Below are 22216 nucleotides of genomic sequence, written 5' to 3'. Positions count from 1 at the left end.
AAAAGCAACCAAAAGCGAAAAAAAACTGATAAATCGCATTTAAGTGAGGGAAGCTACGAGGCAACAGATTCTGGGATTCCCAAATCCCAGACAGACGTTTGAATGCGGGCTTAATTGCTGACGATATGTTTCCTCCTCCGAATCCTCCGCCATTCAGGTGGAAAATGGCGAGGAAAACCCGAGGAGGCGAGAGCACAGGTAGCAGGGAAGCAAAGGAAAACTTCGCTGTCGACAACAACGAGGACAACGCTGACAAACTGCAATGAAAAAGCAATCAGCGTTGCCCAACCGAACGCGAAAAAAAATGGGAAAATGGGAAAACGCAGGCACAGGATGCGGAATGTGGAATCCGGAGTGCGGAGGGCCCACAAAAGTAGGCAATTTGACGCAGTTGCTCAAACTTTTCTGCGCCGGCCACTTTCGCGTGATTGATTCGCCCGTCTGGAGAACGGAGGCTTCGACTTTGGCAGCCCCATTGGAGGAGCATGGGGAACTCGGAACACTCGGATCTCGGAGCTCAGGACACCGGACACGAGCTTGTTAAAACGTCGCTAATTTGACACGTACGTCAACAGGAGCGACGAGCGTGACGGCGGTAGGCCAGGACTCCAAGGTCCTTGGCGCACTCGGCCTCGTCCTTCAAGTGGGCCACGTTCAGGTATCACATAAGCCAGGGCCATTGACCAAAGTTCTGTTTGCCAGCCTCATTAATGAGTTAAAGTTCTCATTGGGGCTAATTAATGTTGAGAGCCTTGCTCGCCGTTTGCTCGAACAATGTGCAATTAGTGAAAGTTTGCCAACTTGAGCAGTTTATATGGCAAACAGGTCCTTCAAAAAGTCACATAGCGAGTGTGTGGAAGCGAATCAGGAGCCGCTTTTAATTGTGGCTTTATTACTTTCACTTTGACTGCGCAGCAACATGAGGATTTAGAGGATTAAGTGTGCGACAGATGGAAAACACCGCTTATGCTTAATGGCGTGATAAGATTTGTGTTTTCTAGGAACTGAAATCCTCCGTTCTGAAAAATCATTTAACAACTTCACCCTATGAACCAATATTAAAGGATAGTTTAATACATATAAATATACACTTGAGAGTGGCCTTGGTGGACTCCCAGGGCAATTGAAATCTCCTCCCAAATCACCTAATTCCCCAGGGTCACTTTTGCGGCTAAGCCAGCCACCGAAATCCGTGTGCAAATTGCATTCGCCTCGCAGTGAACTAATTTGCCCAGGCAACTGTTAAGAAAATGCACCACCAGGACCAACAGGACCACCACAACCACAAGGACTCTGCCACATTGTCAACCACTCAGCTGAAGAGACAAACAGCAGGCCCACATCCTTCGAAGCAGCAGCTTCAGCCAAACGAGTCCCAGTGGATGCAGGACATTCGAGCCGTGTCGAATCGAAGGCGAATTACAATAAAATCTAATTCTACACGCTGTCGTAAGCATTTCGATGGCGAGCCATTTCTTATGCCCCAACTGCGCCGATTTCCAGAGTCCTGGGCCATGTTATCCATTATCCTTTGTCATGCTGGTTATCGCGGTTTAACTTGATTGTTTATTTCGCCCTTATCCTGGCGAGAGCTCCCATGTCCTTTGGCCAACTTGAATTTCTGTGTTTATCGGCGCGCACGATTATTAGTTTTTCCGTTTTTGTTTGCTGCGCCTTTGTTTTTATAGCCAGCGATTATGTTTCGGTATGTGTGGAGGGTCGCTCGTCCTTCGGCGGGAAGATTTTCAATAAAATTTTATTTGTCCTTGCCCCCAGATGAAATCGAAACTCATTTCGGCTGGGCGCCTTTTCTTCTGGACAACTTGAGCAAATATTAAAAACTCGTTGCGGACAAATGTCTTGCCGTAAAGTATTTTTTATGGCCGCAAACTTTTCTCTGGCATAAACGGAAATTTGTCGAGAGATTATCTTTTATGGATATGATGGAGTAAGTCGCAAGTCGCAGTGCCTTCGCCCCACCAATTTGCATCGGTCCCCGGCTGAAAAGAACCTATTATGTTCCGGTATCTGAAATTCCCCTGTTTTCTTGCATCCACTGCAATCATCTTCAATTTCAACTCATTGCAAATTAATCGCGTGTTCGCTGAAAGTCCTGCAAATTCCTCAAACTGCGCGGGGGGTGGTGGGGTTGGGAAAATTAAAATTTATAACCAAGACACAAATGCAATCACAGCAGCCCGAGAGTTTACTCTCAGCCGCTTCCGCTGGCTGTTTATGCAGCTTGTAAGTTAAGCTGATTGTATTCCGCGATGCTGATGCTGATGGTGATGCTGGTGATGATGATGATGATGCTGCATCTCGTCGGCCTCCTTCATATTCATGACTAACTACGAAGATGAAGAGCCAGCGGAAAAAATGCAAATTAATCTTGGTCGTGGGGCAGGAGTGCTAATGAAAATTGCAAGCGAAAAAAAGTGGGTAAAGTACCTTCAGTGGGGGAATTTCATTTGCCACCCACCTATGGCATTCCACCTCCACATCGAGAGTGAAACTTTGCAGTTTGTTGAAGGATTTATGGATCACGCCGGTCCGTCATATTCACACTTTGGACAGGGGACGGGCTGTGTCGACACATCAATACACTCTATACGGCAAGGGACTCGCCACTTCTCCTGGGATCTCTGAAAGTGACAGGTCACCCATTCGTCCACCCATCGACCGTTTCACCCATTTACCCATCCAGGCGGAGTTCTTGAAGGCGAAACGCCAACATGGCTGATGATGATGCGTTATGATTAATGATTGGTGGCCAGAATCGGGAAACCGCCTCAGTCTGAACCCGGCATATTGATTCCCCTTGTTTGCATTAGTGTTTACTGTTTGCCCTTCATATTTGCCGTTGTTATGAGTTGGGATTTATTCGAGTGTGTGCCCCGCACCCAAAAGATGGGCGGCAGGAATCACTTTCTCCCCATCTTTTCAAGGACCTTTCGCTCTCAATCTCCTTCAGTGTCGCCATATGGGCGGTACTCGATGCCCATTTGTTTGCCTCTGTTTATTTGTTTTCCTTTGCTTCTTTTCCCCCAAAAATGGAAGTGGAATGGAAGTTGGGCGCTTTTATGAATGGCCATTCAGTAAAATATGCGTGAAACAAGTGCCTAAATTATGAATGCGAGCGTGTGTGTGGAAAACTTGGAAAAAATATTGAAAGAGTTTCATTTGCTGGGTGGCGTAGGGGAGGGGGTTAAGGGAATTGATTTCTAAGCAGAGTACTTTGAGTGTGGGATCGTCTAAGTGTTTCATTTAATAATGCTCCTTTGACAGTCTCCTCCCAAACTGTTACTTTCTCTTTTGTCATCTGCATAAAAGGATGTTCCAGGATGTTCGCTGTAAAAATAGAAAAGGTTGTGGGAAAAAACACAATATTAATTTCCTTATTGTCTAGCTCTAGTAGCTTTAAGTTAATGGTTCATTTTAGCCATTTTTCTACGCCGCTAACTCACTGTTGTAGATACTTTTCTTATCGTTTCGCCTCGAAACACGCCTGCAGCTTTGGCCAAATGACAAATGTCTGTCAGTTGAGTCGAGTCGAGACGAGCTGAGCTCATTAGACATTTTCGCTGGGGTTTCTACGGAGGCGGAGTACAGCGGGTTCTCCTTTCAGTCCAGACCAGAATTCGAGTACCAGGACCCGTACTCGTACTCGTACTCGTACTGCCCGATCCCCTGCTGGCCATTGAAGTTGTCAATTTGAGCGACGCCGCCCTTGTCCGCCTTTGTGTAGGGCAATAAAAAATTTTATAACTACGTGATTTTGACTAAGTAACACGCCCGTCGTCCCGTCGTCCTGCGCGGGGAGGACTTTTGCCATTGTCAGCAATAAAATCCCCGCTCGTGGAGGGTTGATTGACATGCGACGAAGGGTCGTCTCTGCAGGCGAAAGGAGCTTACAATTAATTGTCTCTCACTCACTCACACACCCATACACACTCACTCTCGAAAGGGTCCTTGCAAAATCACAGTTCTCAGACTCGAAACTTTGGGGTTTCTCCTTCGATTAGCGTATCTCGAGGCCGCCTGGTAATTAGTAGTTTCTGTTGATTGTGCGGCTCACTTTTGGGTCTGCTAATTTGTCGCTTGCCCCGAGGAGCATTTTGAGGTGGAATGCTCCGGGTTTCTCGCCAAGATCCGCCGCCATTGTCGCCGACATCGCTTTTTTCCACGCCAGGTCGCCAGGTCGCCACTTGGCAACTTATTGTTATGATATCCGGTGGCAGACAAAGGACTCGCTACCTGGCCGCATGCTTTTGGGCACATGTCAGGGCAAATTGTTATTTATGCGGTAATATGAATAGCGTCATAAAGTACGCCTCACAAAGGACGCCCTGAAACTTAAAGCCATCTTGCGGGCAAGGAAAGTGAAAAATATGCGAGTGTGTGCTCCAGCCCGCCTTGGAAATTAGAATGGAGCATCGTTATGGCTTCTTTTGCCCCAACACCCCAACATCAAAATGCTCCACCCGCCGGAAACGAGCATAAAATATATGTATTTATGAATTCGCGGCAAAGAAGATTGCAGCTCAGGCAATTTTCCAGCTAGCTGAGCAGCGATTTTCACTCTTAGTTGCCATCAAAACGGAAGTGACAACTCATTGCGGAGTGACTCAGGTGTTCGCAGCGCGTCAGCAATTTGTTGCTGGCTCTGTCATTGAAATATTGTCACATTTGACAATTGCCAACAGCCCTCGGATTTGCACGGCCACAAAATTGCCATGTTTTTCTGTGCAATTCAAGGATTTTTCCACTTTAAGGGTGCTTTTCTGTTATATTAATATTAAAAGTGCTACCTCCTTATGAATGCAATGATTTGATAATTAACTTCGACTTTAACTACTTGCTTATAAAACGTATTGCTGCTCACTTGACCACTTTTGTTTTCGGTGTATTATGGTATATCCCTAGGCCACATGTGGTCTGGAGTTTGCAGCCCTAACTGACGGCTTCTGCTTTGCGTCCTTTATCTTTGCAGTTGATTCGGTGGATGTGACCTCCGAGCCGGATGATCAGGATGTTTCCGTGGCAGCTGCCTCGCACAATCCCAACAAGGGCCAGCTGGAAGTGCAGCTGGGCGGAGCGGTAACCCTGCAGTGTCCACAAGGTAAGCCAACTTCCTACTACCAACTACCATCTACTCACTGGCCAAAAACTTCAAAGGAAGTGGGCGGCAGTGGCTTTTTGGTGGAGGCGTCGCAAAAACTGCCGAATTCGTGGCCCATTTAGAATGAGAAATGCGTCTGGGCTGTAATTACATTTTACATTTTACTTTCGTTCGATCGAAACGACGAGTCGTGGCCTTTTGTGCGCCTCTTCATTAATTAGCGCAATTGGAAATTAATTATGCGTGCAATTTACTTTGCTCACTTTTCGGCCAAATGACTAGCATAGACAAATGGCTCGGCGTCCGCGGCAGTGACGCATCAATTAAAGAAATTAAAACTTGCGTGTCGAGTTCCTTGGAAGTCAATTAATTAAATCATGCCCTTCCTTTCATGTCCCTCCCCCATTCTAGGCTCCCTGGGCTGCTGGTCGCACTTGGACCCCATCTCGGCCCGGTTACGTGGCCTTGGCTACGGCAGCAGCCAGCCCACCGGCCAGTTCTCGCTCAAGGACGTCATGTACCAGGATGCGGGCATGTACAAGTGCGTGGGGCAGTCGCCCACCAACAAGAAGAAGCTGGAGGTCCTGCAGAGCGTCACGCTCTCCGTGAAGGGTGAGTGAACCGATAGAAACTACTTACTATACCTTAGACATAATGGAGTTTAATAGTTTTAATAATTATTCTTCACATTCGTATTTGACAATGGATACTACTACCACAATTAATATCTAGTTCAAATTCATGTATTACTCCAATGCAAATCCATAGTTTATAAAGTAATTGGTTTGGGAATTTAAATAGCTTGTGGTCACCAGAGAGTTAGTCCCACTTCGCTATGATATACCCCTTTAACCCCGCAGCCAATCGATGAATCAGAAGTTGTAGAAGCACCAGAAAATTGGGTGTGGCCCAGTTTCCACAGACTTTTTGTGGGGGCGGGGTGGCTGGTGATGGGTGGTTTTTCCGAATGGGTGGCTGCTCAGGTGACAGCGAGGAGTTAAAAACATTAAAAACTTTGACAGCAGTTTCGGGACACGGCAGAGCAGGGAAAACAAATGAAAAGTTTTATTTTCTTGCTGTCAGAAGTTCGACATTTTACTTTGCATGTGATTTTCCCCAACGATTTCGTTCTTTTCTTTTTCCCCAGTTTACCCAGTTTCCCCGGTTTCCTCAGTTTTTCCAGTCTCCTCGGCCTTTTCTCTGCTTTTCCACAGCTCCTTTATAGTCGGGCTTATCGTGCGCTCTCTTGTCGCATTGACACTTGTCAAAATCTTTGCCTGGGCGTGTGGAAAACGACGCATGATTGATGACATTGCGAAAGGCAATTCCAATCAGCTTGCGCACTTCCTTCAGTCTCTTGCCGCTCTTGCCAGTCTTGCCAGTTTTATTAAGTATACGACACAAGTGCAGGGGAATTTGAAAGAAAAATTGGAAATCATGCTGCCGGAAATTAAGGAAAATGCGTTAGCTTTGACTTCGCACCACCTCCACCTCCACTCGTCTGCTCCGCCCCAGCAAAGCGCATTAAGTTGTCTTGAGGCAAAAGCCAAGTGGACATTGAGACAATAAAACTTGCCAAGTGGTCGGTAGGGGGGGCAAAAGGGGTGGGTCTGCCAGGAGCAGGATGAGTTGAGGACCTGGCTTACCCTCGAGTGCAATCCAAACATGAAACAGCTCTGCCCAGCTCAGCTCGGCTCCACACAGTGGCTCCCAGATCTCCGGACGAGCGGAGCCAAGCAATCAAACAATGTCCTTGCTCCTCGAGAACCCAGAACCCAGAAGTGGGTGGTGGAGGTTGAATGGTGGATGGTGGATGTTGGTGTTCTACACGAAATGGAGACACTTATAATGCTCCCGCATGCAATTTCAAGGTAAGACAGTTTGTCATTAAAACTGCGAAATTGAGTGCTAGATAAACAAAATACCAGGCAGCCAGGCAGGTGGAAAACCGAGGTGAAATGGTAGGGACACCGAGTGGGGAGAAGCGTCGCAGCTAACACTTAACGCAAATAAACAACAGAGAGGAGTGGGCAGGTGAGTGGGTTTCGTCGGTGGGTGGAAGCGTGAAATAGTCATATTTATCAAGTGGCAGACGGCAAAAGGATTCCCAGGCTTCCAGTCAAAGTCGACAGGATAATAGAGAAACCTAACGAGAGGGAGAGAGAGCGAAAGTGAGGGGCTAGAATGCAGAAAAATTGAAGACAGAGGAGCCATACAATAGATTAAATTCACAGCCCAGCAGCAAAGAGTGAAGAAAATACTCCCCTGTTAGGAGTTGTGTGTGTGTGCCAGGATACCATGAGATGCCTTAGTTACTTCCACTATTTGTGTTTGCTTGTAAAATTAAACAAAATACAAAGACCAACTCCGGAAAAGTTGTCGTCGACTGTCTGCAAAGTTTCACAGCTCTTTCAGAGAAAAAGGCACCAAAAAATGTGTATCTCGATTGTCATTTATGATGTCCACTGGTCACAGTTGCATTTTCGGTCATAACATCTCTAAACGCTCTTTTTTGTAGGTATTCTTGGTTGTAAATAGAAAAGGGTGACATAGACTAATAGGTAAAAAATAAGGGAAGTGACTTTTTAATATTATTTGATTATATTTAAACTACAAACATAAAATGCTAATCCGAAAACTTTTAGATGTCTTACTCATTTTTTGATTGAACTATATACATATGTATTCATTTTTAAATTCACCAAGAAAGTAATGGTGCGTTAAAAATTTCTTAAATACAGCATCGATAGCTATACATTTCTCTCAATGCAGCAAAGAGGGAAGAAATATCGGAGGGCCATTGAGTTTCATTTGAAGCATCCAAGCAATAACGATGGAACCTTATAATCGCTCCTCAAACCGTGAGCTGCACTGATTACCTGTCCGTAATTACCAAGTCAAATGGAGAAGGCCAAAAAGCGATGACAAAGGGATTACTATGGCCTCAATCATTTGCTTCGTTGACATTTTTGATTAGTCCGAGCGAAAGGTGGGCCGAGGTTGGTTGTCTATGGGGTTGTCTGTGGGGGGGATCTTCATTATGCATATGAAAGTTTTGTGGCCCCTTTGTTTCCTGGGCGCTCCTAATGAACTCGTGACTTAAAATTGCAGCCCGTGTTGCCTTCACGCTTCGTTTAAGCCAAGAAAAAAGCTGCTGGCTGCTGGTGGGCGGAAATTATGCAACAAATAAGCAAAGGAGCTGCTGCTGCTGCTGCACCTACTTGCATATGCAGCTACTTGAGGAGCGGGCTGTGAGTAAAATAAATGTGCATATGAATTTTGAAGAAAGCCAAAGGATTCGCGGCGGCCCCAATGCAAAGTGCACTTACTTACCCACACTAACGCGCCGCCCAAGGAGTATCTGTGTGCGCCCAAATTTATGCTTGTGTTAAAGTTTAGTGCGTGTGCTGGGCAAAAAGTTTTGCAGCAAGAACTTGAGCAACAGCAGCTGCAAAAATGTTCAGCACTCACACAAATTAAATAACAATTTTCCCTCACAATTTCGCCATCTTTTTTTGGTTTCTTTTCGCCCTCGTTCGCTGTCGTTAACTTTATGTGGGCGTTTTCTTGTTGACAGTGTGTTAGTGTGTGCCTCTGTGTGCGTGTGTGAGTGTGTGTGTGTGTGCGGCGGGGGCATGGCAAGCTATGCATATGTTAACTGGCAGTTGGCAAAAGTAGCTCAGTAGTAGTAGACTCTGCCATCTTGCAAGCACAATTTTAAGTAATTTAAACAAATGCAGCGAAAAGTTGTGGCAAAGTAGATTTTAATAAGAAATATCCATAAGTGGACTCAAAGTAAAGGGAAGTGGAAATGCAGTTGAACATTTCCAAAGCTTGCAGCAGTTCGAACCATTACTCGGCATTACATTCTTTAATAAGTCTTTAGGTGCACAATAACATTTGAAAAAGTGTCCAAAATTATGACATGGAAAGTGTGGTGTATCATTTGAAGTCCTCCGTCTAAATGTGGCATTCTTAAAAACACTTTCACAAATTAAATGATTATGATTAAAATATTATGTGGTCCTTGTGAAGCTTAGCTGCATCAAGATTCATCCATCCATTTTGTCACCTCCTTATCCCCATATAGCATTTCCCCCGCGTAATGCCAACCACCCTCCCATGATTATTTGCGGAATTTTCATTACGAGCCCAGGGATCCAAGGAACCAGCTACGCTGGCGATGGCTGAGTACCGAAGTACAATGAGAGCCGAGTTCGGCCTGTTTTAATAAAAGCTTTTCCACGCATATTCCACGCTTAATTTAGACCAAGAAACGCGGGCCAACTCATCGCAACTCCCCTCAAGCGATACGAGAACATAAATATTGCTTTATGTCCTGGCACACTCGAACCGCCCACAACCACCCATTTCTGGCCATTCCATTCTTGGCCCTGTTTTATGCATGCTAATTTGTAATATGCATGTTGCTCGCTTTTGATCAACGCACGAGGAGGAAATATTTTCGCATTTTTCCATTTTCCATGCGTAATTTTTCTTCTTGGCAAATTTGCTCTCGGATTTTGCCGCGTTCGCCAGCAAATATTGCTTTGTTTCTACTCATTAGGTTTGGAGTTCGGGGTTGGCAATTTTTATTCTCATATATATATACTTTTTTTTTTTGCGGGCCCTTTTCATAAAATATGCGAAAGAATTTTTTGCGCCCCCTTCGCGCTTTTCATTTGTGCCTCATTTAAATGGCAATTTACTGCGCCCTGTGACGAAGATTTTAAAGGCAGTCGGAATTTTCACAGCAGCTGCGCTAAATTGCATGTTAAATGCTTCTCGGCCCACTCCCCTACCCTCACAACAAAAAAAAGAAGGAAAATACAAAACGATCTTGAGCATTAGATAAGCGTTTTCGAAATAAATTTGCCAGGGGGGTTGAAATGAATTAAAAACTTCAAAGTCTTCGCATGGGGAATCCCAGGGGAAGCGCTCTCAAATTGGTAAATAGTTTAACCACTGTCTGAAAAATACTTTGAAGTACGTTTTGGGATTTGAAAATAATTTGATTTCAGTCCGGCAATTTGCTGGAAAAGCCCTCACATCGATTTCCGATTGATTTGCTGGGTAAATATAGCCAAGTTTTCCTAATTATAAGCAGTCCAAATGTCTCAGTTTCCTGCTCACAAACGGGGATGTGCATTCGAAATAGTTTTCCCTGAAAAGCCAAAGAAAAACATTTGCCCGAATGCAATTTCGGAACTTTTCCCCACTCATTACAGTCGTCCTTGCGCCATGTTGTCAACAGTTTTGTGTCCTTTTCGGTGTGTTGTCTTTTGCACAGAGCGCACTCAAGCATTAATTTTTACGCTTCAATTTTCCTACAAAACACACACACATCCCAACACACACACACGCACACACACTCACATTCACACAAAGTCGGAGCTAAAAAATTGTTGACTAAATTATAATTTTGCATATGTGTGTTGCCGGCTCTTTTCCAATTTCTCTGTGCGGGTGGCTGTCTGGAGTCGTTAGTTAAAATATGAAGTCAGAAACTTGTCATCAAAAACACCCCGGAAAGCTAAAAAATGGCTGCCAAGGCAGCATGCAAAAACTTTTCAGACAGTTGCAGAAATCATTTTTGGCCATTTCCAGAAGCGAGAGCGAGTGGGACAGACGCAGTGCGAGCGGGATGCCATCATCAGATCTGCCCATTTTGCCCATTTCCGGTCAGATCCGTCTCTCTTGTGAGCCGGTTTATTATTTTAAGTAAATTATATATTTCGATTTTAATTTATTGCATAATTTTAGTTCTGATAACAAAACACATATTTTTTGAGAAGATCTGCTACAGCTGAAAATATACAAAAACTCTATGAGATATAATTAAAAGTTTCTGCTTATTAAAACAAAAACTTGGTTAAACCTGAAAAAGGAAAGTCATAGATATTTACATAGGTGCATAAGAACCTATAGTACTTTATAGAATACAATAGCTAAAGAGGACTTCAGTGGTAATTACATATGGTTTGATTTAATATGTTTTGCCCTTGTTTGATTTTTCCTTGTTTTGCATTTGGTAGTTGACAGCACTGATGTGCAACTTCTGTGGGGTTTTCGGTCTGCCTGCAGCTGCAGCGGAAATGAGCTGCAAAAGTTGTGCAAATAGACGCCACCAGACGTCGCAATGTCGCCAGTGGACCAGTCGACCGTCGACCAGTGCGCTACCCACTTCCAGCCAGCCAGCCAAATCCACCGGATGCGAGCAGTAAAACAATCTGACAGCATTCTAGCACTCTAGCATTGTGTGTGACCTTTAAGGGTCGAATGTCAAGACTAATTCGCGCCACTTGACCAATTCGCACTTGGCCTGTAAAAATATTAGCAAAATGCAGTTGATTTCCGCACTTGAGCATGCAAATTCCGCGCCACAAGACGTCGAGTGGTGCCAGCAGGAGTAGATTGGCTGGCTGCTTTTGTTTGGTAAGGTTTGGTTTGGATTGGCTTGGTTTGGTTTGGATTGGTTTGTATTGGGTTGAGTTGGAATGTCAACCCCTTTCGGGAACACCAGCCACCAATTGTGCCCAGCGGCAGCCGCATTTGCTGGTTTTGCACCAAACTAATAAGTGCGCTGCTGAGAGGCAGCTGAGTTCGAGTTTCAGTTGCTCTACAACGATGTCAACCCCCCACGAACTGGCCTCCAGTGGATTGGAATTGGGATTAAGATTGGGATTGGGAGACGGGTGAAGTGCAGTCTTAATGGGCTGAGCAGAGAGTTGGATTTAAATGCCTCATTACAGCTGTCGAAATGAGTGCGAGTGTGTGTCTGGTGAATGCCCCCATCCGGATTTCAAAGGATAATGAGCTGTCCACGCGTGTTTTTTGGGGCCGGTCAATGGCCCTGGTATTATAACTCAAATGCATATTTTAATTGCATTTCACTGGGCAGGAAGTGCATATAAAAATGTCGGACATTGTGCGCAGCGTGCAAAGTAATTAAACGCCGTCGCCACAAAGCTAATAAAAATGTCAAATGTCAGGCGATAAAGCATAGGCCTGCCAGACTCGCACACCCACACCCACACACACACCCCAGCCATATACACCCATTTGGAGGCGGGGGGCGTGTCTGGTTGGCATTCGCCATAACCGCAAACATTGCCACCGTACGCTGCACTGGACACGCAATTTTATCAGGCGCCTACGTAAATAACCGAGCGAGTCTGAGAGGTCCTGGCGCCAGGTGCGGTTGGTTTTCCACAGGGGTAGAGACCACCCTTAACCCCCTTAACTGCCTTAACTCCCTTAACTGCCTAAGCCCTTAACCTTTGACCACCAGATCCTGGGCCCTCTCCGATTGACAATCGGAAATGAACGTTCAATTGCCAAAACCCAACTCACTAGTTGGAATTTTCGAAATATGTTGGATGACTTTGGGCAAAAGGGACATAATTTGGCCTAAAAGCTTGTAGACTAGAAAAGGCACTTGACTGCACATTTTCCAAAACTGAATATAGTTTTTCATAAGGCCTATCACGTTGGTTCATGTTGGTTCTGTGCGAGCTCTGCTCTTGTGAGCTGAAAAATTCGGCAATCCATTTTGATTTTCATTAAGTGATGGGTTATTTTTCAAGTATTACCATTCGCATTTGAAAATTGCATAAGCCGTAAATCTCAGTGACGACTGAATAAACTGTAGATTTTTCGTATACCAAGATCAGCAGACGCAAGCATTTAGCAAAATTTGTGCATATCAAGCCGAAATGAACGTTCGATTCTATTAAACTTTGCCATTGCTCAGACTTCACTTTCATCTTGTTCAACCATAATTCTGTGTGTTTACCAACATCACTTAAAAGTTTTCTGACATCTCACTTTCACGGCCCAACGTCGGCAAACAAAAATGCAAAAATTTATTAAATTTACAAGTGGCAGGTAGCCTGGAAAATAGAGCGGGCCGATAGAAAGTGGGCGGTGCAGTCCTGGCATCTTGCAACTTGGCAACTTGGCTGCAGGACAGAGTCGGGCCAAAAACCGAAAACTTTAAGTGGCACATGTGAAGCGATTTTTGGCAACTTGTGCAATTTGCAATAGCTGCAGGGGGTTGAAAAGGGAGGAACCGGGGGAAGGGGCGGACTGTCTCAAATTGGGTTGCTGTTTCATGCGAAGCCGAGGCTGTTCATCCAAAGTTCGCTTCTATGCGCACACACGTCTCTACGTATTTGGCAAACTTTGCCGGTCCCGGCCAAAAGTATCTACGTATCTACGTATCCGTGTATCTGCAAGTTGCAATCTTGCTGCCAGGCAAAAGTTGCCAACCAGCCACTCATTTGATATTGAAAGTGAAAGAGCATATTTAAATACGTAAACTACGGTGGGGTTAGAGGGGCTCCAACCCCAACCCCATCCCATCCCATCCCATTCCATCCCATCTCATTCAGCTTTACATGCTGGCTTAATTTGTGTTGACAACATTGCCAGCCATAGAAGCGCGCTTTGTAAATTTTCAAGATTTGGGTTACAGATATTTACACGAGTGTGTGGATGAGCACACACTGGCTCTGAATGGGGACTGAGAGAAAAGATAACCCTGGCATAACCAGAGCTGCACTTTACCTCCACCATGCGAGTATATCAATCTCTGTCTAGATCTCGGTCCGGCCATTTCCTTTCGCCACTTAGAGGTCATCACAGCGTCAAAGTTTGTTTGGTCACTCTTAATGGCCCAGTGCTCCTCTTTTGGCTTTATCTGTTCAGTTTTCAGACCAGTGCAGTTGTCCCCGAGCAATTGACTTTGAAGTCGACATACTTGAAGGGATTTCAATTAGGAAAAGTAAAGTATACTCGTATTATAGGTGTGTGGGTGTCCTCAAGCCATAAGCATGCTCACTCTTACACGGCAAAAAATAATCGAAGCTTAATACTTCCGGCATTTCTTATGAATATCCTATTTCGAGTATAGACTCTTTTCTTTCTCTGAGCCATCTAATCGACTCCATTGAAAATCCCCACACTGCCAGGTGGTGAGTCCTAAGATCGCCCAGCAAAACGCGTGCTTCGACTCCTAAAACCAGAGCAAACCACCGAGCACGAGATTACTTGGCAAAGTTTAGCAACCTTTTGGCTAAATACAAGCGACACGGCTCTTTCGCCCAGTGCCCTCATTAATTTTTGAGCAGCTTAGGCTGGGCCGAAAAGTTGCCAAAACTTAAGACAAATGCCGAGAAGCCTTGGACCCGGTCGGAAGTCGCATCCTTCACTGGGTTAACTTGTCATCGCGGTGATCAATAATTCAGCAACCACCTCGTCGAAAATAAATTCAATTAAAAGCGCCCAAAGGTGCGCTCTCTGCAATTGGAAATTGGCCATTGGCAAGTGACAAATGGCAAACTAAAAGCGGGAACAACCCGCTAATCCCTCCTTGATTGCTCAGCCCGGTCACGTAATTTCAATTTGAACCTCGGCCTCGGCTCAGTTGGGTTCGGTTTGTTTTGTTTTTTCAACGCCCAGTGATTTCAATGATTTTCAGTACACAACGAGCCGTGGCAGTTGGTAATTTTATTTGCAGCTTTTTGCATTAAGTGCACACAATGTTTATTAATTATTCAGCAGCAGAACATGGAACGAACCAGCGACTTTCCTGCTCCCTGCTACCCTGCTTTCCCAGTCCGCCATGGATCCCCGTCCAGTTCCAGTGGCCGTGCTGTTGCTCCTCGGGCAACCATTGCATAATTGAATATTATGATTGTTATTTTCACTTGCTGCCTGTCGGATTGCTGTTATCTTAGAACCCGCCCTCTTCCCGTGCAGCCCCGCATACCTAATACCATTCGCCGGACTCCGGGCAGGATTTTAAGGCTGAGTCGGAGGATTTGGAGCAGTCGGAGAAGGCCCTACACCCGGGGGCATGTTTGCCAAGCTGTTTAGGTCTTCTGGCGCCGCTCACCTGTAATTGCCGGCTCTAATCTGAGCCGTTATGCCATTTCTTTGGCATTTTGGCACTCACAACTGCCCATTAAAATAATACCCAGGGAGATAGCAATACAAGAAGCACAATCTGAAGAGGCTTTTAATTTACAACTGTATAAAGTAAAAGTCATCGCTGTTTTTGAATTATAATAATATAAATATACAACTAAATACTAAGATGTCTGAAATGATGTTACAAAATATTGAATAATTAGCTTAAAATATCCGTTGCATATTTCTACACACCTTCGTGAGTGATAACTGAGCGCTATGGATTTATTTGGCACTCCCTTAGATAAAACATTATGCAAAAGCACACATTTAACATATGAATTTTATTGTTAATACTAGCTTACCCCCCCATTTAGAAGCCACTTTTTGGAATAGGTTCTTTTTGTGCGTTTGAGACCGTTTAAAAGTGTTGCCAAATTTGGCTGGCTTAATGTAATTACACGTTGCGTTGGTCCATTGCCCGAAGAGTTGCTTTGGCGGTTGCGTTTCTCTTTCCTCGTTGGCCCAATGAAATTTGCATGTTTTTGCCCACTTTCGGGCACTAGACAACTTTTCCTGCCAGCATTTACAGCTGCAACAGCTGAAAATAAATATTTAAACAATAACAGCAACTTTGCATGTTCTACAATTGTTGCAACAACAATGGTCATGAAAAAGGGGAGCAGACGTAGCGAAGTCCTGCAGTCCAAAATAATAAAGTTTTACGGCTGAAAATTACTCAATTCCCGTTGCCCGAAAAAGCTAACTTAATTTTTCGTAGTTGCCTTTTGTGCGAAAACTTTGCAAAGAGGTGAGGCTACAACAACTGCAACAACGAGGGGGAAAACGCTTTACATCACTTTGATTGGGGAGTGGTAGCTGCTTTTTGGAGCTCAGGACTTCACTCCATTGATTGCGCGTCGCTGAAAGCTGTTGTCCTTCTTTTTCCCCGTCATTTTGCATTCTTTGGGCACCAGACAGTGCTGGAAAGTGCTCTCGAAAGCAGGAAAATAAATAATAAGAACCGAAACAATAATTGAGTTTTCGTATTCACTCGTGAACGGCAATCACTTGTTGGCTCGTCCGAATATGAAGGAAGGACAACAAAGTTTTTTGGGTAGCTCTGCTAGACATTTAACTGGAACCATAGCCCACGCAGTATTGATTTCCTATTTTAAAGCTTAGTGCAGAGGAGAGGATATATGCAAACACTGCATGTGCTAGTCCGTATCCACTTTAAAATATTATTATAGTACAGGCATGTATTTTAGTAATAAATGTTAATAATATGCATGAAGCGAGTATGATTAATAGGTATCCATTTGGAGAGACTTTGGTAGTGGATCTGGTGGAGATGCGCCTTAAGTTCCAGCACCTTTTTCATCGCCATCCTTGCATGTCACGAAAAGGATGTTCCCCATGTGGTCCTGTTCCCGTAATTGTTGAGAATTTCACAGCCACCATAGCTACTGGAACCAGAGAGGGTGAAAAACTGCGCCTTGTTTTCGGGAATGTAATTGTTTTTCATTGGCTTGGTTCTACTCTATAAATTGAGTATTTTCCCGTCGCTTTTTTCTGCGATATTAATGTTATTTCACGCAGGGATTGACTGGGAAGCCATAGTATTTATAACGAATAGATCCAAAGCATTTGGATGCTATTGCCATCGCCCCAACTACGGGCAATACAAAACTCATTTCTATTTGGCGCCCCCGGGTGGACCGAGTGGAAATCAAATTAAAAGTCGCACCAATGACCAAAGCACTGACCTTGGGGGCACAGTCGACAGCCATCCACCTGGGCTCTGGGTTAAAATGCTTGCACACGGTTCACTGGCTGCAAATCAAAATAGAATTTAAATCTCTTTGAGAGCCCTGTGAATGGGATGCTAAGGCTGGGTAAGAGCCTCATGCAAAAATCATTTTTGGCTGTCAAATAAATTACACTTTTTCCTAGGGGAAATGGATGGGGTCGGGGCTAAGCAGAACTCGGCAAAATGACGTTGAACGCATAATTTGGCAGGCAGACACAACCCTGGCGCACTTGTTTTAATTGATTTTACAGTTAGTCGCCCAGGACCCTGGCCAAACTGGGGGTTTTTCTGGTTATAAATTTGGCGAGTGTCGAACGGAGTTCTTCGATTTGTTTTTGTTTGTGTCTGCCTTCTGCCTAACCCGCCCCACCTGACACTCATTTGCACTTAACACTTTCGACCATTTTGTTTGCCCGGCTCGCCATTGCTTCACAAGTTTATTTGGCAACCCTACTCCAACTCTGCCATTCAATAAGTCTCTGTCTCTTGGCGATGATGGGGAAAATTGCAAAATTTCGAGCCTTACGATAATTAAATATGCTGGGGAACAACGGGCGAGGTGGCCAGAAAGGAATGGGTTGGCCCATGTGTCTAATTGGATTGTCGCAGTGTTGGCCAACGTCGTGAGGCTTTGGCATCTCACAGAGATAATCCCCTACTGTGGGCACACGGCCCACATAAGTTCCACAAAATTCGCTTTGGCGCAAACTTTTTAATGAAGTTTTGGCGTTCTTGGGCCAACTTTTCCTTTGGCCCCACGACATGTTGTTCTCTATTTATTTTGATTTTTCCCACTCCCAGCCAAGCGTTTATTTTGCCAGAGGTGCAGATCGTCCTTGTCGGGCTTCTGTGGCAGTAAGTGGCACATTTGTCGGGTGATACGCTTTTAATTAGTGGCGATGGCTACGGCAATGCTGATGGCATTGGTGGTGGTAACGGTGGCCGTAAACTTTTCGCCATGGCTTTAATTGCAGCTGATGCGAGGCGAAACAAACTTGGCAACGGCGTACAGTTGCGCCGGAATTGGCTTAGCATGTGTGAAGTGCGACGTAGAAGGCTTACAGAAGTTTACTTGGGGAATCTCGGTGCAAAAAGTTCCCGGGAACTGGCTAACGAGCCAAGGATGCTCCAACTGGGGGCGAAATCACTAAAGTTTCCACGAGCGTTTCTGCTTTGCTAATTCGCTTCGTTCTCATGCCTATCGAAATATATCACGCTGATCTGGTGCTGGCTAAAATCCTTCTTTATCTCTTTTAAGATTAGAAGTTAATAATAATAATATGTTTTATTCGTTGTTTGTATAAGAGTGAAATGCTAAGGGGCTAATTTTGGATACTTCTTATATTTCTAGGCGCTCCCACAGTCATGGCACTGAATGCCACGCCCGTTGCCTATCCGGGATCACCGCTGCATCTTAACGTGGAGTTCTGTGCCAATCCGCCGGCTCATGCCGCTCGTTGGTTGCACGGAGATCGTGTCTTCACGCCCGGAAATCAGTACGGCAGTACGGTGCTGGCCTATGCGGTGAAGGTGAGTGATGGTGGAGTAGGTGTAATCCCTAATGGAGGTGTAATGGAGTTTCCATTGTTTGCAGGATCTGCCCACTCCCTTCTGCAAGGAGGCGAGACTCACCTACGTGAGCATGCACGAAAGGGTTCCAAGGACCTTCTACTTCATTGTTTCCACGCCAGGTGGCGTTGCGGAGGCGATCTTCAACGTGAACTTCACCAAGCGCCACCGACAGCTGTCGAACTCCATCGACGACGACGAGGAGGAGGAGCTCAATCGGCCGGAGCAGATCCACTTTCCCGTCTTCAATGCCAGTCCCGCCGATGGGCGTGGCTGGTGGGCGGTGGTGTTGGTGGTGGCTTTAGGCCTGGCCACTAGAAACAGCCATTAGATTTAGTTGCGACCGGAGAGTGAAGAGTGAGAGTGAAAGTTAAGTGAATGATTTCTTTGCGAGTGACTGACGCGTTTACTACACCGAATGTTCTATGTAATCTAACCCCCTATGGCTAAGCATATGTATGGATTTACCCAGTTACTCGACATTACCACGTGAACTATGCTACGCAACTACTACTCTATATAGCAATACATATGTATGTGTATCTGTAACCGATTAAGCCAAGCATCCAAATTGCCCTAGTCTAAGAGCCCAGGCCCATCAGTATCCCAAAAAACACACTTTTCTAGAACCCTCAAACGAAACCGACTATTTAACCCAAAGCAATTCGAATATTTTTACCCTAACCCCCTACTAGATGTAACTGTAACTTTAACTGTAACTAACTGTATTGGTAACTGTAATGGTAACTGTAACTGTAACTGTAACCCTATCGCTGTATGTCAATGTGTATGAGTGTGCGCTTAACTTAAATGCCAAAGCCAGAAGTCGTAAGGAAATGTTTACAATTCTTTGAGGAAAAACATTGTTATGAAGTTGATTATTGCGAATACTTTAAGTTCCTTTTCGACGAAGAAGAGATCTCGAGAAAGCGACTGATTTTGTTAAATATTTTGAAGATGTTTAGAACTAAAAGCACGACGACGAGGAGAAGAACCTATAGTTTAAAATTGTACATGAAGAGACGTCAGAGACGACGAAGTAATACTTACCAGGCACGAACAAATTCCTTCCATTTGAAAAGTTTGCCCCGAGCAAAGAAACTGTAAGATATTTTGGGAAATCAAATTAAGCGAATGATCAAAAGAGTTTTAACCTAAACGAATTGGGTTTTATTCGGCATTAAACCGCACCCTATCATTTCATAATGAGTTTCCAATCGTTTGAAAGGACCAAAAACGAATCGTTTTCATTTACTACGAATATTTTTGTAACACAAAAGTAAGCATATTTATATAGCCCCAAAACAAATGAGAGACCCTCCACATAAGCGATATTTGTAAATAAATGTTCAAGTAGAAAATTGCTCAAACCACATCGTAAAAGCAAATAAATTACAAAATACTATATGATATGAAAAGTGTTAAATGTTGTTCGAACGCCAAACTAAAGCGACTAAAATATCATATGTAGCGGTTCCACGAGTAAACTAAACAATAATGTATGTAAAATAAAAACACACAGCCACTGAAAAGTTTAATTATCAGCTATTGTATAATATTTCAGTTTAAGGATCAGCAATGTGCCAGCGAAATCGAAATTGAAATCGAGATAGAGATCGAGATCGTTTGCTTGCCACAGAATTTGTTGTACAAAGCCCAAGCTTTTGTAATTTATTTCTTAGTCGATCTAAGCTTCAGATTATTCTATATCCTATGCGCAATACATACAAATATATATCGGTAGGCTAAGCGATCAGTGTAAAAACGAGAAATACTTAGAAGAACCTAACGCCAATTTAAGCCACAGCAAAATATTACATTTGCAGAGTTCCAAGAATTCTGACAAAGAGCGGAGTGCATTGTAAGATGATGATAAGTTTAAATTGAGGTTTACTTAATGATTAATGATTAAATAAGTGGAGTATGTGTGCACCCTATGTATAGTTCAGTTTAGTGATTTAGAGAGAGTAATTTTTTTCGCTCCTTGGGTTCATTGTCAGCTGAAAATTGCGAAACTGTAATAACGAAGCAAGCAAACACGTCGTCATGTTAACTAACTAATAAATTACTAAACAAGTGAATTACTAAGCAAAATGTATTTATGATTCATTGTGTTGGTAATATTTACAAAATATAATTTATAAAGAAAGCCAACAAACAAACGAACAAACAAACAAACATATATGTATGACTAAAGAAAATACTAGCTCCTAAGTGCAACACAAACCGAATGTGGCAAATTAATTTTAAAACCAAAAACCAATGAGTAATTACGATAATTGCGATATGAGAGACAGAATGTTCATCTGTAGTGCAAAATGTTTGGATAGTGCGGTTGAGAGGGGACACTATTAACCCATACAATTACGATTACAAATACAAAAACAAATGCAAATACAAATACGAGATACAACAATACGTGTTACAATAAGCAGAATCGGTTTACATATATAAGACATAGGCCCAAGAGAAATGTAAGCAACCACCACCAACAAAACACTTTTAGCCATAAACCTTCAGCCTCGGCGATCTGGCCACAAAGTTCGCCATCTATGAGCGGATGATAGAAGGATGTTACCCCATACAACAGAATCAAAAACTAACTCTTAAGCGACCCCGTTCACTGCCCAGCAACGCAATAACTCCGCATTCTTGGCAACAGGCGGACCAGCCGACTTAAGCCAACTTCGCAGGGCAATTGGCCAGGTTGAGGTGGCAGGAAGGTCAGGATGCTCCGGAGGTCGGAGGGTCGGAAAATCGGAAAGTCGGAAGGTCGGAAGATCGGGGCTGGGCAGCCTGCCGAGGAAATTTACAAGTTTAAGTGACAAAGCAACAAAGGAAAATAGCCAATTTAGCATAAAGTAAAACACAAGCCGAGCAGAATGCAAATAAAAATGCAGATAAAAATGGAGGGCGAGGGGAGCGGCAAACAGAAAGCAAACAAGACAAACAAACAAACACACGACACACCACACAGAAATGAAAATGAACATGGAATAAAATTTAAAAGCAGAGAAATGCAACAAAACGTAAATTTCTTTAACTGGGTGGTGATGCTGAAGGTGGAGATGGTGCAATCCAAGGGCCCGGAAAAGCGGGGAAAACTCTGCCAATCAATCAGCAGCCAGGAACGCCCGTCATCAAGCTGCAATGTGGAAATCAGTTGAGGGAAAACCACCATCAGTCGACATGGGAGATACTCTTTGATGGAAAAGGCATAAAAAAGTTAAGCTACACCAGTAATTTCTTTACTTTTTATATGAACAACAAAGCTTAAAGCGTAAGTATGTATGTATAATTTGCTTAATTGTTAGCTTATAAGAGGAGTAGGAAGTCTTTTAATGATTTTCTCTTTCCGGAAAATACCCCCTTATGGCATTCAAGTGGTAAAAAACAAAAGAGCATTTCAATAAAATTTTATGAATCTATTTTTTATAGTAGTACTATAGCCTTGGCTAATTATTTCCCGAAAGACTTCTCCTGTAAAATAAGTGAACTTGTGGAACCCCAAGAATACTTTCCATTCCGCACACCTCGACCAAACATTTGTGTTCCCCTTGTGAGTGCACGAATCCCCAATGGCAAGCTGAACCGCGACCTCAGTGGAATGCCAATGCTATTTGGCATGGTGCAGTTGCAGTTGCAGTTTGAGTTGCAGTTGCAGTGGCAGTTCGCAGTTGCATCATTATCAATCAGGGGCCAACGAAAGGGAAAGGCCAACCGAATGCAGCTTTTGGGTGACCGCAGGCTCTGCTTGTTTTGTGCAAGGAGATTCCGGTTTATGTTTTCGGTCGGTTTGGTGC

At 44.0% G+C, this 22216-nt stretch overlaps 1 protein-coding gene and 2 long non-coding RNA genes across 6 annotated transcripts in view; 1 reads left to right on the top strand and 2 right to left on the bottom strand.

Moving 5' to 3' along the window:
* Positions 1-21321, top strand: part of LOC6529915 (hemicentin-1) — a 120284-nt gene extending 98963 nt beyond the window's left edge. For both annotated transcript variants that reach the window (XM_015196553.3, XM_039373378.2), the window contains 4 exons: positions 4991-5119; positions 5531-5731; positions 18196-18374; positions 18439-21321. In XM_015196553.3, coding sequence (XP_015052039.1) covers positions 4991-5119; positions 5531-5731; positions 18196-18374; positions 18439-18744 — 815 coding nt within the window. In that variant the 3' untranslated portion in view covers positions 18745-21321. The remainder of the gene's footprint in view (positions 1-4990; positions 5120-5530; positions 5732-18195; positions 18375-18438) is intronic.
* LOC26536183 lies at positions 851-3943 on the bottom strand. 3 transcript variants are annotated; one of them, XR_001454203.3, is made up of 3 exons: positions 3465-3762; positions 2449-3348; positions 851-2348 (listed from the first exon to the last, which is right to left on the bottom strand). It is a non-coding gene; the product is annotated as an uncharacterized LOC26536183 (long non-coding RNA). The 3 variants fall into 3 exon arrangements; XR_005560835.2 differs by having other exon boundaries at positions 851-2409; positions 2480-3348; XR_005560834.2 differs by having other exon boundaries at positions 851-3348; positions 3465-3943.
* LOC120321235 lies at positions 16279-17249 on the bottom strand. Its single transcript, XR_005560836.2, has 2 exons — positions 16976-17249; positions 16279-16867 (listed from the first exon to the last, which is right to left on the bottom strand). It is a non-coding gene; the product is annotated as an uncharacterized LOC120321235 (long non-coding RNA).
* Positions 21322-22216: the final 895 nt, after the last annotated feature.

This window comes from Drosophila yakuba, chromosome 2R, assembly GCF_016746365.2.
Source record: "Drosophila yakuba strain Tai18E2 chromosome 2R, Prin_Dyak_Tai18E2_2.1, whole genome shotgun sequence".
NCBI classification, from domain to species: domain Eukaryota; kingdom Metazoa; phylum Arthropoda; class Insecta; order Diptera; family Drosophilidae; genus Drosophila; species Drosophila yakuba.
The sequence above is the reverse complement of the archived record's forward strand: the minus strand, read 5'-3'. Positions and strand labels throughout refer to the sequence as shown.